Below are 15,100 nucleotides of genomic sequence, written 5' to 3' on the forward strand. Positions count from 1 at the left end.
GACAAAGATGTTGTCAACAGAAAATGTTCAAACAAGTGATAGAAATACAATAGTGTTTTGTTTGAAATTTGAGTCATTATTGAAGATCTACTCTGTGGACCAATTACATATTCAATTCAATTAAATGAAATGTTATTTGTCACATGCTTCGTAAACAACAGATGTGGACTAACAGTGAAATGCTTACTTACGGGCCCTTCCCAACAATGCAGAGAGAAAGAAAATAGAGAAGAAAAGTTAGTGCAAAACGGGTCAATGTAGAAAGTCCGGGTAGCTATTTGGTTAACTATTTAGCATTCTTATGCTGTGGGGTAGAAGCTGTTCAGGGTCCTGTTGGTTCCAGACTTGGTGCATCGGTACCACTTGCCTTGTAGTAGCGGAGAGAACAGTCTGTGTGTATATTAGCACTCTACTCTCTTTTCTCCCTCCTGTCCCTTTCCCCTCTTTTCCTTTCTCTCTCCGAGAGATTCTCTATTGGAAAAAAGTCTGTCCTCTCCTCGACTCCTCCGTCCTCCTCTCCTCCATAATAGGAGTGTCAATTCGTTAATAAGCAAACGGAGGAGTTTTCCCCTCTCCTCGATAGCCTCCTTCGGCCGAGGATTCTCACGTTTATCCCAAAGCATTTTGAAATCCGACACACCCTCTTTAGCTTTTATGTATGCTATGTCTGGCACCACATCAAATCAAGTCTTTATTGTAACTATATATCCAATCTGCATCCCTTATGCCCCTTTGGCACATTGAATGTCAAGTATCTAGAGTGGACTTGCATGCACACTAATGATTTAACTCTGTCTTTGATCCTTTCCTGACATTAGTCCATTGAGTTGAATTGTGTAGTGTTATCTGTTATTCTAGGCCCAGGAAAACAACTTTACCTATAGTGACCTTGCTGCTATCTTCATGTGTAGATAGATCATTTCAGGGGGAAAAGAACAACAGGATATGATCACTACTGGTAACTGTTACTGAATTGAATATAAAAGATGTATGTGGCGTGTTTTGTCCTGCAAACTGAAAATAAGAGCATTTCAATCAAATAAATTAAAGAGAATATAATAAGAAACAACTTCAACGCATATTCTATGTGTTTTATTTAGGAAAGTTAGAGCAGCTCTAGCTGATAGGACTACATATTGCAAGTACAAAAATATATTTCCCTATTCATATACATACATTTCAAATCAAAACAAGCTTGATTCTGCAATATATCAGCAACACTTATTTGGCAGTTGTCATCATTGGCTTCCTAAGTCACCCAGATTTACAATAAATACTGACTTGGAGCTTTCAGACTTTTTCAGACACAGATATTTTGGAAATAGGAAAAATATATATAATTGCCTGTAGCACTGTATACCGATGCTCTATAGGCTACTAAACATGCTATATTTAAAAGCTTCACCAGATTCGCTTTTATCCAAGATCCAATCAATATTTGGATTGACCAGAAATAGCTGCTTCTAAATGCCAACAAAGTAACAGAGCCAGATCTGTACTCATGTGATTGAGCTCCATCACCTCTGATATTATTATAGCTCAATGTCAACAACTATGCTTTTCTGTTTGTGCTCAGTATTCACCTCTCTTCCATGGTCACTCTTTCTTACGTAGGTGGATGTACATGACTCCACTGATGAGTAGCAGCGGCACACACACCCAGGCCAGTATAAAACAGTAGCCAAAATGTCCCTCGGTCAGCTTTCGTGAGTCCTGGAGGATCTCTTGGTTGTGCAACGTGTAGATGAGAGCAGCCGCAAATGCAGTGAGACCTAAGAGAATCAAAAGCCAGAGCTAAATTAGGGGTGTACTCACTGCTTACTTTGGACTGAAATAGGTGCCGCTACTCATTTTGGGTGGAGTTACTGTTTATATTTAGGTGCAGGAGCTCCACAACAGTTTGTAGCTAATATTCTCAAGCACTAGAAAAGTTGAGGTGCCAGTACTCAGCTCCAGTGAGATCCTGCCCAAGTCAAGCACTGGGTGTACTGTGACAGCAAAATTAAACATTTCCGTTGAACACTAGACAATAAAGCATCTATTCTATTCTTTCCTGTAACCCTCTTAAATGAGTCACATCAAGATAACTCTACTGTATACTGTGTTATGTTGTTGTCCCTGCCTGTTTTGGAGTTAATTATTCTGTGTGCATTACCTCCCCATAATCAACGAAAAGGAGCATCAGGTGTGAGTATGTGCCCACACCAATCAGAGTGCTGAATTGGTGCCTCCCATCAGGTATACAGAGCCTGAGTATGGACTGTTCTGATGAGCTGTCAATCGGTGACTGAACCAGCATAAAGACATTTGCCTATTCATAGCCACAGGAAGTAGGGGTGCTGAGGGTGATGCAGAACCCCCTGATAAATAAGTACATACATTACAGCACCCCCAGCCCAAAACATATTCCCGCGGCCATGCGTCTATTCCAAGTTTGCATAAATCATCAGTACGAGTTTGCTTCCAGCTGAAAACGATAATTTGGATGAAAAAGTCACTAAATCGCAACACTAAAATTATATACTGGATGTCAGCAAGCATGGCAACGAAACGCCATGCACAATTTAGGCTCACTGTTTATTTTATAGTGTCAAGAAAAGTCTAAAATAAAGGAAAGTAAGAATGAAATTAAGGAATTAAGGGGGAAGTTAAGCACCCCTATGATTTGATTGATTCCATACTGAAGAGGGCTTTGCTGAAGAGGCATTTGTTATTGATGTTGTCGTAGGTCTAACGTGGCATGTACTCATGAACAAGCTAATGGTTCGTCTTCTGGTTATTGCAAAGCGGTTGACTTGGGCTGTAACAACTGACACTCTACACTAGTGTTGAAATAAACCTATACTAGACTTTCATCGAATTGCTATATTAAAACAACCGTAACACAGCACTGAAAAAACTTTCAGAGGTAGGCTGAAAGGATTTGAAGGAGACTGCAGTATTTCACCATAAGGGGAGCTCGTTGGTCTTTCACAGCACGTGTGAATGTTTGTAAACATTATCTAGCACTGGTGGTTAGGACCATGCGCTTTTTCTGACCACATTACCTTTTTCAAATCAACTACAACAGTCCTAGTGGCAGATAGAGATGGTTCATTCTTTCACTTCATTACCTGCAAAGACTTGACATAACCCGGTGAAGTAGAATAGCCCCCCTTTGGACATTGTGAAGAGCTGCCCAAGGAAAACCAGAAAGGAAACCGAAGAGAAGACCACAGACAGCACCATCAACACCTGGACTGATTGGAGCCACTCTGAGGAAGAACAAGGAACGATGTATCAATATGCACCTCAAACTGTCAGGGAAGGGAAGATGTCAATGATTTCATGGGGTAAAAAATATGCTTACCAGTCTCCTTGGAGGAGGCACACAACCAGGTTCCAGTGTCATTGTCAAATCTACAGTTATACCAGAGATCTGAGTTCTCCATCCCATCCCATACCCACCAGGACTAAGAGGGAAAGAGAGGCAGTAAGTAAGTAAATGTGTTGTATTGTTTAAGAAAGGCTGAACTACTTTTATCACACATTTACATCTTAACTAACAATAATGAAAATATATATTGGTGAAGTAGAGCTCCCACCTTCTCCATGGTGGCAATGAAGAGCATGGCCAAGGTGATTAGATGCAGCAGGGTCACAAACATCAGCAAGTACGCCATCTGAGCAGGGTCCCTGTCAGAAAATGGAGATTGAAATGTGGCTGAAATCACAGATGGTTTACACGTAATAGGCAACATTTATTGTTTCAGTTTTGGCTTGGTTGGTGTTTTTATTGGTTTGAGGGCAGCCAAAACAATATTTTCATTATGGCATAAAGAAACATGTGGTCTAGAATATGTTCTTAACTGACTTGACTAGTTAAATTAAGGTTAAATTAAAAAGCTTTAAAAACATTTTTTAAATATAAAGTAATATTTGCAAATGTATGTCTTTCATCAGGTTCACATGACTTTTACTTGAGTCATTTTCTATTAAGGTATCTTTGCTTTTACTCAACTCAACAATTTTGTACTTTTTCCACCACTGTGTGCTTCTGAGCTCGAATAAATGTCACCCCAAACGCAAATAGAAAGTCTGAGCTGTGAAAATACAGGACACTCTCTTACATAAGGCCACAAAACAGAGAGCTATTTAACTATTTCTAAAACTGATCTTTGACTGGTCTGTGTCACTGTAATAAACATGTACTTAAATGAGAGGGCGGGGCTGGTTGAAATAAAAATTGTGACAAGTTGTTTACTGAAGTAACCTCAAACTTCTGCTATGATGGAAAAGGGGAATAAGTGCTTCATAATTTGGAGGACAAAACCGTTTTCAACTGGGCTAACAAATGGTTTTAACATTAGCTTTATAACATTTAAACTTGTAACGAGCAAATCCAGGTTAATCATACTCATATTATTACAACAACACTACAAACATTGAACATAGTCATAACATAGTAGTTCTGTAGTAGTATGCTAGTCATAAACATAAAAATATAATTTTACCACAGGGGACATGATGAATTAGCCCAGCAAAAAGGGTAGAAGGATGAACACGTCTGTATAGATCTCAATCTTTAGGAGGGGCCCAATTTGGGGTGGGTATATCGTGATTGTCAAATTATACTATTAAATGAAACAAATTCCATCTGACAACTGAATGAAGGTCTAAGATGTGACGTAATGGTTGAGTTGAATGAGAATTAGCATGGAATTCCAAACATTAATAGAAAATGGTTAAAGTCACAAGCTTTCTCAATTCCATGCGTTATGCTCTGATTACTTCAGTCTGGTGATTTAAGAACGTGTTTTTCTTGAATCGGAATCTGACAAGTAGGCCTATAAAACATTTATATAACAAACCTCTCTGGTGAATGTACTCCAGAAATTCAGAATTATCATTGAAGAATCTCTACGCACCTTAGTTTGTGTATTTCACGCTCCTCTGAATCAGCCTCTCTGTAAAAGTTTCCCCTCTGGTGGTCCTCTCCTTTCCTCTCTTGCCACTCCCCCTTTATTTTTTTAAATCACTCCATTTCCAAAGTTTCCATGAGGAGGAAAGGAGGAGGAATGCTGAAGAGTTTTTTTTTAAAGAAACCCTAAACGCCCATTTCCTTTTAGTTGAACAGAGCTCCCTTTGCTCTGCTGACTCCCTTCAGTCCAAAATCACCATCTAAAAAATACTCAAACCAGACCCACCCTTGAGCGGTAGAACAGCAAACCACATGAAAAGTTGTCTACTGTAAACCTTTCACTTTGAGTTAAAACCACATCTGGTGTCTGTCTATATGATCATAGTGCACTACTTATGATCACCACATCTTCAACTCCCAAAGAAAGATATATAAGAAAAAAGAAAATGTAAAAAAAGCCATTTTAGAGTAGGAGTGTGCTAGGCCTAAATGCGGCTGTACAGTACACAAACCATTATGTTAATTTGCATGGGCGTGTGGTGAGTTACAAAGTTGACTGGCAACAATGAAATAGAAATGCAAATCACGCCACAAAGCAATTCAATTAAATGACATACAGAAGGCTAAATACAGTTATAAGGAATTCATTTTCAAAGGAATTTACTGTACTGACCGAAATAAATGTGGGTGCATTCTGGCCCTGCTATTCCACGTGTTGGTGTTTTCAGCTTTATACAGATACAGAGCCACTAAATGTATAGAACGTTGTTTTTTTGTACATAGTTTTATTGTTACCATTTCCTGTTTTGTATAAAATGATAAAAGCCACATATTTCTCCCCATCATACAATAGATAGATTTTCCCATGTATCCCCCGTATCACCGGAATGGTATATTCCGTTGCCTAGGTGCTTGTAGAAGCGACCAAACTTGTCCATCCCTGCTGACTACTGGATACACCAGTGAGTGTCTGCTGCACCTGAGCTTCGGCGCTAGCTAGGTAGGTAGGTAGGTAGGTAGGTAGGTAGGTATGTATGTATGTATGTATGTATGTATTGCCTGGTGCTGGACGTGGCGGTGCAATACGTTTGATCTAGCCAAGCGTCCAAGATTTGAAGTCGCTCAGTTGTGTCTACAACTATTAATTAATAACTTTTTTTGGCATGCATGCAGTCAGCGATCATTCGTTTTCCTGACGTTAGCAAGCGCTAACTCTCTGTGATTGCTAACGTTAGCAAGTCTTTCCTCTCAGGCGTTGTCAGACATTTTGGGCAGGATTAGGAATTTCATTAAACTCCAGCTGGCTAACGTTGCACTGCCTCTATTTTATAGCTAGATAGTTAACTAAGGTTGTCTGCCTACTTGTTGTGAGACATTGCACCCTGAAATGTTATCAGTCAGACAGATATTAGTGCACGCTTCAGAGTTTCGTTCTCTGTAGTAGCTAACGTCAGTAACGTTAGACTATTCATAGATGCTAGCTAGTTAACTCGAGTCTAGGGATAACGGCAGTAGAATGCCACCTTGGGTTTCTCGAGAGAAACTAACGTAGTAGCTGCTGCTGGACCATCATGACAGCTCCCCAACGTTAGCTAGCTAACGTTAGCTAGCTAACTATAATCGTCTCGACTAAGCCTTGCTTAGCTGTACTCGTTCATTCCTTGCTCTGTTTATAGTTGCCCTGTCATCTTTTTTCAGGTGATTGACTTGGGATGGAAGTTCTAAACAGCTGTCTATGGATTTCACTGGCTTGCAACCATCCTTGTCATGCCTTTCAAACCACAATCTGTTCAACAGTATACCATGTAGCCCGCTACTTGGTAACTTTTTACTGAAGGAAACAGTTCATCACTTGCAGATGCAAGTCCCTTGGATCTAGCTAGTGTATGGACATGGATCGTGATGAGGTAAACTCAACCCTGAATTTGCTTATTTAAACGAGATAGGCATATGTATGAAGTCAGCCAGCCTGATAAGATGTTAATTTTAAAACTGCATGTCATGCAATGCAAATGTTTTAGTTGCTAAACTTCAGTAGCTAGTTCTTAGTCTAGCCCAGGGCCCTATTTGCCCTTATCATGACTCCAATTCCACATTCCTTTTGATTAGCTGAGGGGATTCAAGTGTGAAATGCTCTATCTAGAAACATGAATCCTTCAATGCGATATACTTTTGCAAACCTTGATTGAACACAACTTAATTATCATCCAAAAATAACTTTATAAATACAAAATATACTCACTCTTAGCTGTTTTTACAGATTTCCACTAAGATTTTTTGTGTAAAACAGCTACACGAGCCAACGTTTTTGTTGTTGTTCCCTCCCGAGTTGCCATTAACTCAAGAAGTGTTCTTTTAGTTTAGGTAAATGTGCAATGCAAAACACCTCTGTGGGATTTTATAATAAAAAAAACTAACAGTATGTTTTTGTAAAATAATTTCTGTGATATGAAAGTTAAGTTCCAAAGGTTTCCAAAACCGAAACGCAAACAAGTTTTATTAGCGTTTCTAAATGTTAAAACAGAGTGTCGGGATTGTAGTTCACATTGTCCAGCTGAGGTCCATACCTCAACCCTAGGGCTGGCTGTATGCCCTCTTGGGTACTCTAGAGATGGGGCCCTATGTGATAGCAAAGTATGAGTACAACTGACAGTTCAATTGACAGTTCAGTTCCATTGCAATTTAGTCATTGTGAACTCACAACAAACCTAACAGAACAATTTTGACTTGGCAGTAATATTTTCTGTTAGATCACAACAACAGGTGGGGGTGGATGAGACCTGATGCTCTGTGGAAGTTTGTTGAGCAATTCTGCCTACTAGCATGTTGAACAATGTCTTAGCCTTGTAGTCTCATCGTTGAATGATGAGCCATCTCAGGTTATGGGGCTTGCAAATTACAGTATAGAATTCTATATTAGGCAGTGTTTAGCATTGGCAGGGGTCTCTTTGCGCGTCTTCCCATGTGTCACAAAGGAGATCACATTACAGTTAAATGACTGCTTTGCCATTAAATCATTCAATCACTCCAAATTGTATGACATGGCATCACCTATAAAAAGGAAATAACCATGATGTATCATTTTGTTTGTGTTTTGTTGTGGCGCTCAGGTCCCGTCGGAGCTGGATCAGATTGCACTGCGTCTGCAGGAGGGCGGCCTGGCTCCCTCGGCAAGTGCGGAGGAGTGTCAGCGGCACCTGTGGCGTCAGCTCCTGCATTGTGAGGGAGACCTGCGCACAGCTACCCAGGAGCTACACACACTGCGCACACAGCAGGCCACCGAGATGAAAGAGGTGAGGCACGGAGCTCAGCAGACACCACACTCTAATTACTATGAACTGACTTGGGATCAGCAATTCCCACCACAGTTATCCTGCTAACCGTTTTGAAGTAAATTACACAATTGCTTCTGGAACAGTTGCCTAAGATGTAATGCACATAATAACACACCAGTCACCACAGATGGTAGGCTAGGATCTGTTATCTGATGCCTAGTTCTAAAGAATGGTTAATGAGGCATTCATATAACATTTGTGGTGAACCTCTGGTGAATAGTCTTGACCTACTGTATTCAGTCCACATATTGCATTCTACATTTATTTTTCATTTAACTCATGGTAACAGTGTTTAGAACTGAAAACAGGCACAAAAAGTTCCAATTGGATTCAGTCAGCTCTGTCCAGTTTAATACTTGTACTAGGAAAGTACTGGTCCGGTTCTCAATACCATCCCTAATGGGGGGTAGCCTCATCCATGGTCCAATGTCATTCATGGATGGCTATCGGTCTGTCTCAGGTGGAGAACTATGTGGAGCACATCCGTGGCCTGCTGGAGGAGCGTGAGTCTCTGACAGCCGAGTATGAGCAGGACAACGAGCAGCTCCATGCAGACCTCCAGCAGATTAGGCTCCAGCAAGGTATTTAGGCAAGACCAATGGAAGATGTCTTCACTGGCACTCACTGTTGTCACTTAGCACACAAAACTGGCTGAACAACAGTGTAGACACAGAATCTTGTTTATTTCTATCTCCACAAATACCTGGGCGGTTGGGATTAATATCCGTTTGGGATTGGGCAAGATACTGCATTGACCCAATTGCTCACCTTTCCACCGTCTGACAGATTCCCAGAGGAAGGAGGTGGTGGAGATGCTGGCCCAGGAGGACTTGGGTGAAATTGGCCTCAGTAGCACCAGTGAGCAGGTGGCCTACCTGCTGGTGGAGAGGGCCACGCTGTTGGAGAGACTGGAGGCTGCAGAGAGGAGGCTGGACACGCAGAACCTCACAGGCAACCTCAGGGAGGTCCACCTGCAGGTAACGGACTATGTTTTATTGGTTATTTTCTACCTCGTTGTGTTACACAATGAAGGATATAAGGAAAGCTGTTTTTGAATACAGTCAATAAAGTATATTTCCAAGTCACGGAGTGGAGGTTTACATGTATGTGACTGTCCTGGGGTGTGGGGTTGCTGTGTTTCACAGGACGAGCTGGATCATATTCGCCACACTCTGGAGGAAGAGTTAAGACAGCAGAGGGAGACCATGCAGCGTACCAAAGAAAGCATGAGCCAGGTAAAGAGGGATAACTGTAGATATCTGGGTGGAAAACCTCCTCTTGCTATAGACTAGTCAGCATCTCTCGCAGGTTGTGAAAGAATAGAGATAAGGAGGTGAAGTCTGACTTTGAAGGACCAATCTGCAATTGCTACATCAATTTTTGGACTTAAATTCATTATATATACCCATTGATTATTGAATGATAAAAGTTATAAATGCCTCATGAGTTTAGTTCAATTGTCGTACCCCATCATACTCCTTAGTTTGTAAACAATTTGATTATATGCAAACACTGTATAGCCTAAAAACATGGTTAAAACCATCATTTTGATATCATGGATGGTCAGTTTAAATGGTTACATTTCTGGGTGTCACTTTCTTTATTGTTGAAACTGCAGATTGATATTTAATACCAAAAAAAAAGTTTCCCAAACTCTGTCCTCTGGACCCCAAGGGGTACACGTTTTGGTTTTTGCCCTAACACCACACAGCCAATTCAAATAATCAACTAATCATCAATCTTTGGTCATTTGAATCAGCCATGTAGTGTTAGGGCAAAAATCCCACTTGGGGTCCTGAGGACCGAGTTTGAGAAATGCTGATTTAGCGTTTAAGTTGATAACGCTTTGACGCAGCTGGCATTAATCCTGGACAGTGGGGATACCCTCATAGGGTCTCTTGTCAATCCTTCTGCCCCGTGGTCTTTCTTCCCAAGGAGCAGCAGTCTCCAGCTCAGAGGCCTTGGAAGAAGCTGTTTGGCCTACGCAAGTCCTCACAGAGCACACACAATGGTGCACCTGTAGGTCCCCATCTTATCTGCCACATCCAACTAACCATGATGCTGTAATAACTTGAGGCAAGACTGCATGGGACAACTTTTCTGTGGTTCTTGCCTTTCAAGTCCTATTTCAGAGCCGCACTGGCAAGGCGTCCACGAAACTGCTCACATTGCTAACCCCGGAGCCTCACTATCTGTTTAAATCCTTTTCCTTTTAAGACATTTTGAATGGCATGGGCATGGAGAGTTATGGGTCTGGTGGAAATTGTGCACTTTATATGAAGCCCTGTAAATGTAATTATTACCAAGAGAAACCAAGTGTCAATATGTGGTTTTTATTTGGGTTTCAGCTTCAGTACATTTATGTACTCTTTCAGATGCAAATATCTAAACATTTTATCCATCATTTTTACCACATGCATTTGTTTAAAGCTCTAACACAGACGTGATACCTTGACTCCGTAGTCTTTGCTCTCCCTCTGTCTCAGGTCCACAATGAGGACGTATCCCAGGAGCGCTCCGAGCGCCAGCGGCTAGAGAGGGATCTGGAGGAGGCATCTCGGCGGCTCTCCATGGCCCACGAGGACATCCGCAGACTGACAGACAAGCTGGAGTCTGCCAAGAAGACCCAAGCCATGTGTGGTATGAGAAAACAATTATACAATATTATCTTTCTCATTACATTGTACATGTAACTGCCCATATAAAATAAAACACCAACATAAGGTGTCTTAATAGGGCGTTGGGCCACCACGAGCCAGAACAGCTTCAATGCACCTTGGCATAGATTCTACAAGTGTCTGGAACTCTGTTGGAAGGATGTGACACCATTCTTCCATGAGAAATTCCATCATTTGGTGTTTTGTTGTTGGTGGTAGAAAATGCTGTCTCAGGTGCCGCTGCAGAATCTCCCATAAGTGTTCAATTGGGTTGAGATCTGGTGACTGAGATGGCCATGGCATCAAACCATTCAGTGACCACTCGTGTCCTGTGGAGAGGGGGGCATTTTCATCCTATGGGGGCCTAGCCATGGTAGACAAAATAATGGCCTGCCCAGCATTTTTATACATGATCCTAAGCATGATGGGATGTTAATTGCTTAATTAACTCAGGAACCACAGCTGCTTTCAATATATTTTGTGTTCTTCACTTACTCAAGTGTTTCCATAATTTTGGCAGATACCTGTAGTACCAAGCAATAACATGAACATCTTCTCAATTCTGAGGACTAATATAAATGAGAATTTAATTGATATTCCCTGACACACTTTCTTAGTACACTATTTGCTGGGCAGTTCAGGGTGTAATCCTGCAGTCACACAAATAAAATTAGCATTTGGTCTTATCAATCTGTGTTACGGCCCAACAATAACTGAAAGAGATACCATTAGTCAAACACATCAATACATCCCAAATCAGAAGTTTGGCTTCTTGTCATCAGATGATTGTTGGAAGGTTGGATGGTGTAAGTTGTTTGGCGTGAGTGGTGGTGGCAGCAAGAGTACAGAGTAGGAGAAAGTGGTTGAGTTGCCACCCTGGCTGCACATTTGTGGTACCTGAAAAAGGCAGAACCCCTGTAGTGGACAGATGGGTAAGCCAGCAAATGACTGAGTATAAACAGGAGAATGCAGCAGGAAATTCCGGAAAGGAGGCGAGGCCTATAAAATGCACACATATTGATTTTAACAGGCAGGCTTACACTTGATGCAGTGCTAAATGTGTGCATGTATAGCCTACTTGTAATTACTTGTAATTCTTTATAATACCATTCTACAAATAGTGCCTTTTGGGTAGTGTATTTTTGTCAGAAAAATTATTTCACCTAATTTTAACATTGTTTAAAGAGCACGTCTTCAACTTCATAACAAACATGTTTTCTCATCTCGAGAGGTTAAATTAAAGTGATATTACAGAGATTTTGTCTAAGTTCAGCCAGCAGTTCCACTCTGCAACCTCATTGGACAATACTTGGCTGACATGATCCCGCCTCCTAATCTGGGGATTTTCAGAGAAAACAAATATTGTTAACATGTTTAGTTTGTGTAGATGTATGTGATCATCCAACTGATAAATTGACGGTTTTATCAAAATGTACACGTCTAAGGGATATAAGACACAGCTCACCTGGTGTTTATTTACTCAAATGGAAGGTGATGCCTGGCCATTATAAAAGACCTGCGTGTGTTGGAGTCAATGATGTACAGTACCAGCCAAGTTTGGACACACCTAATCATTGTAGAATAATATTGAAGACCTCAAAACTATGAAATAACACATATGGAATCATGTAGTAACCAAAAAAAGTGTTCAATAAATCAAAATATATTTTATATTTGAGATTCAAGTCACAAAAACCATCCAAGCGCTGTGATGAAACTGGCTCTCATGAGGACCGCCACAGGAAAGGAAGACACAGAGTTACCTCTGCAGCAGAGGATGAGTTCATTAGAGTTAACTGCACCTCAGATTGCAGCCCAAATAAATGCTTCACAGAGTTCAAGTAACAGACACATCTCAACACCAACTGTTCAGAGGAGACTGCGTGAATCAGGCCTTTTCCTGCAAAGAAACCACTACTAAAGTACACCAATAAGAAGAAGAGACTTGCTTGGGCCAAGAAACACGAGCATTGGAAATTAGACCCGTGGAAATCTGTCTTTTGGTCTGATGAGTCCAAATTTGAGATTTTTGGTTCCAACTGCCGTGTCGTTGTGAGAATGGATGATCTCCGCATGTGTGGTTCCAACGTGAAGCATGGAGGAGGAGGTGTGATGGTGTGGGGGTGCTTTGCTGGTGACACTGTTGGTGATTTATTTAGAATTCAAGGCACACTTAACCAGCATGGCTACCACAGCATTCTTCAGCAATACGCTATCCCATCTGGTTTGCACTTCGTGGGACTATCATTTGTTTTTCAACAGGACAATGACCCAACACACCTCCAGGCTGAGTAAGGGCTATTTGACCAAGAAGGAGAGTGATGGAGTGCTGCATCAGATGACCTGGCCTCCGCAATCACTCGATTTCAACCCAATTGAGATGGTTTGGCATGAGTTGGACCGCAGAGTAAAGGAAAAGCAGCCAACAAGTACTTCTTCAAGACTGTTTGAAAAGCATTCCAGGTGAAGCTGGTTGAGAATACCAAGAGTGTGCAAAGCTGTCATCAAGGCAAAGGGTGGCTACTTTGAAGAATCTCAAATATATAAAATATATGTTGATTTGTGTAACACTGTTTTGTTTACTACATGATTCCATGTGTGTTATTTCATAGTTTTGATTTCTTCACTATTATTCTACAATGTGGAAAATATTAAAAATAAAGAAAAACTCTTAAACGAGTAGGTGTGTCCGAACATTTGACTGGTACTGTAGCTATACCCTAGATGACTGACGGGGCGATGTTTTTAAGCCACTGCGCAGCCAATTTTGTACTCCACCATTGTAAAAAAAAAAGTGTTTGGAAGCTACATGAACAGTTCGTTTGGAAAGTATTCAGACCCCTTGACTTTTTCAACATTTTGTTAAGATACAGCCTTATTCTAAAATTGATTAAATTAAATGTGTTCCTCATTAATCTACACACAAAAAAACAATAAAAAAACAGATACCTTATTTACAATTCGTACAATATGTTATGAATTTGTAAGTGCTTAAGATCCCATTCAATCTCTTAAGTACATAACATTTTGTCCTTAAAATATTTAATTGAAATACTGTAGAATCCATTCATTGCTATGGAGGACTGCTCCTTCTGAGGAGTACCACCAATATGGCGGACAAATGAGTAATCTAGGGTTTATTTACAGTCAGATGTTATGGGGCTATTTTGCTTCCACTGTTCCTGGGGCACTTGTCCTGGTAAAGTTCCCCTTTAACATTTTAACCAAACGTGGCTGCCTCTGTCAGGAGGCTGAAACTTGGCTGCAAGTGGATCTTCCAGCAAGACAATAACAATAACTTAATTGACCACAAAATCAACATTTTGAAATGGCCATCTCAGACTCGAGACTTGAACCCCATTGAAAACCTGTGGTTTGAATTGAAGAGGGAAGTCCATAAGGGTAGACGAAGGATATCAAGGATCTGGAAAGATTCTTTACGGAGGAATGGTCTAAGTTCACTCACAACATATTCTTCAATCTCCTAAAACATTTTTTAGAAAAAGTCTCTGTGTCGTTATCCTCGCAAAGGAGATGGTGCTGGAGTATTGAAAACAGGGGATACAATCATTTTTACCCATCTTAATAAAAAAATGTATACAAAAAATGACTTAAGATCGCTTTCTCTGAGCAATTGTGTTCGTATAAAATAATAGTTTTTAGATTTTCTGGAGCATACAATATATCTCAGTATTTGTATGTATACTGAACAAAAATATAAACGCAACATGTAAAAAGTGTTGGTCCCATGTTTCATGAGCTGAAATTAAAGATCACAGAAATGTTCCATATGCACTGAAGGCTTTTTTTTCTCATTTTGTGCACAAATTAGTTTACCCCCCTTTTTGTGAGCATATCTCCTTTGCCAAGATAATCCATCCACCTGACAGGTGTGGCATATTAAGAAGCTGATTAAACATCATGATCATTACACAGGTGCACCTTGTGCTGGGGACAGTAACAGGCCAATCTACAATCTACGGTTTTGTCACACAACACAATGCCACAGATGGCTCAAGTTTTGAGGGTACCGTGCAATTGGCATGCTGACTGCAGGAATGTTCACAGAGCTGTTGCCAGAGAATTGAATGTTAATTTGTCTATCATACCTCCAACATCATTGTTAGTGAATTTGGCAGTATGTACAACTGGCCTCACAACTGCAGACCATGTGTAACTACTCCAGCCCAGGACCTTCACGTCCGGCT

The 15,100-nt window shown here is 40.7% G+C and overlaps 2 protein-coding genes across 8 annotated transcripts in view; one reads left to right on the plus strand and one right to left on the minus strand.

Annotated features, from left to right (window-relative positions):
• Positions 1-1,077: 1,077 nt before the first annotated feature.
• Positions 1,078-5,056, minus strand: LOC110532213 (epithelial membrane protein 3). Its single transcript, XM_021615909.2, has 5 exons — positions 4,908-5,056; positions 3,585-3,675; positions 3,350-3,452; positions 3,114-3,254; positions 1,078-1,772 (listed from the first exon to the last, which is right to left on the minus strand). The coding sequence occupies exons 2-5, from the start codon at positions 3,660-3,662 to the stop codon at positions 1,597-1,599; spliced, it is 498 nt and encodes a 165-aa protein (XP_021471584.1). The 5' UTR covers positions 3,663-3,675; positions 4,908-5,056; the 3' UTR covers positions 1,078-1,596.
• Positions 5,057-5,747: 691 nt separating this feature from the next.
• Positions 5,748-15,100, plus strand: part of ccdc30 (coiled-coil domain containing 30) — a 42,548-nt gene continuing 33,195 nt past the window's right edge. For 3 of the 7 annotated variants that reach the window (XM_021615911.2, XM_021615914.2, XM_036988147.1), the window contains exons 1-8: positions 5,748-5,900; positions 6,599-6,807; positions 8,011-8,193; positions 8,696-8,816; positions 9,022-9,212; positions 9,381-9,470; positions 10,171-10,254; positions 10,722-10,875. In XM_021615911.2, coding sequence (XP_021471586.2) covers positions 6,787-6,807; positions 8,011-8,193; positions 8,696-8,816; positions 9,022-9,212; positions 9,381-9,470; positions 10,171-10,254; positions 10,722-10,875 — 844 coding nt within the window. In that variant the 5' untranslated portion in view covers positions 5,748-5,900; positions 6,599-6,786. Of the gene's footprint in view, positions 5,905-6,598; positions 6,808-8,010; positions 8,194-8,695; positions 8,817-9,021; positions 9,213-9,380; positions 9,471-10,170; positions 10,255-10,721; positions 10,876-15,100 lie in introns of all 7 variants that reach the window. The other 4 variants (XM_021615913.2, XM_021615912.2, XM_036988146.1 and 1 more) reach the window with 4 other exon arrangements.

This window comes from Oncorhynchus mykiss, chromosome 9 (assembly GCF_013265735.2).
Source record: "Oncorhynchus mykiss isolate Arlee chromosome 9, USDA_OmykA_1.1, whole genome shotgun sequence".
Classification (NCBI taxonomy): domain Eukaryota; kingdom Metazoa; phylum Chordata; class Actinopteri; order Salmoniformes; family Salmonidae; genus Oncorhynchus; species Oncorhynchus mykiss.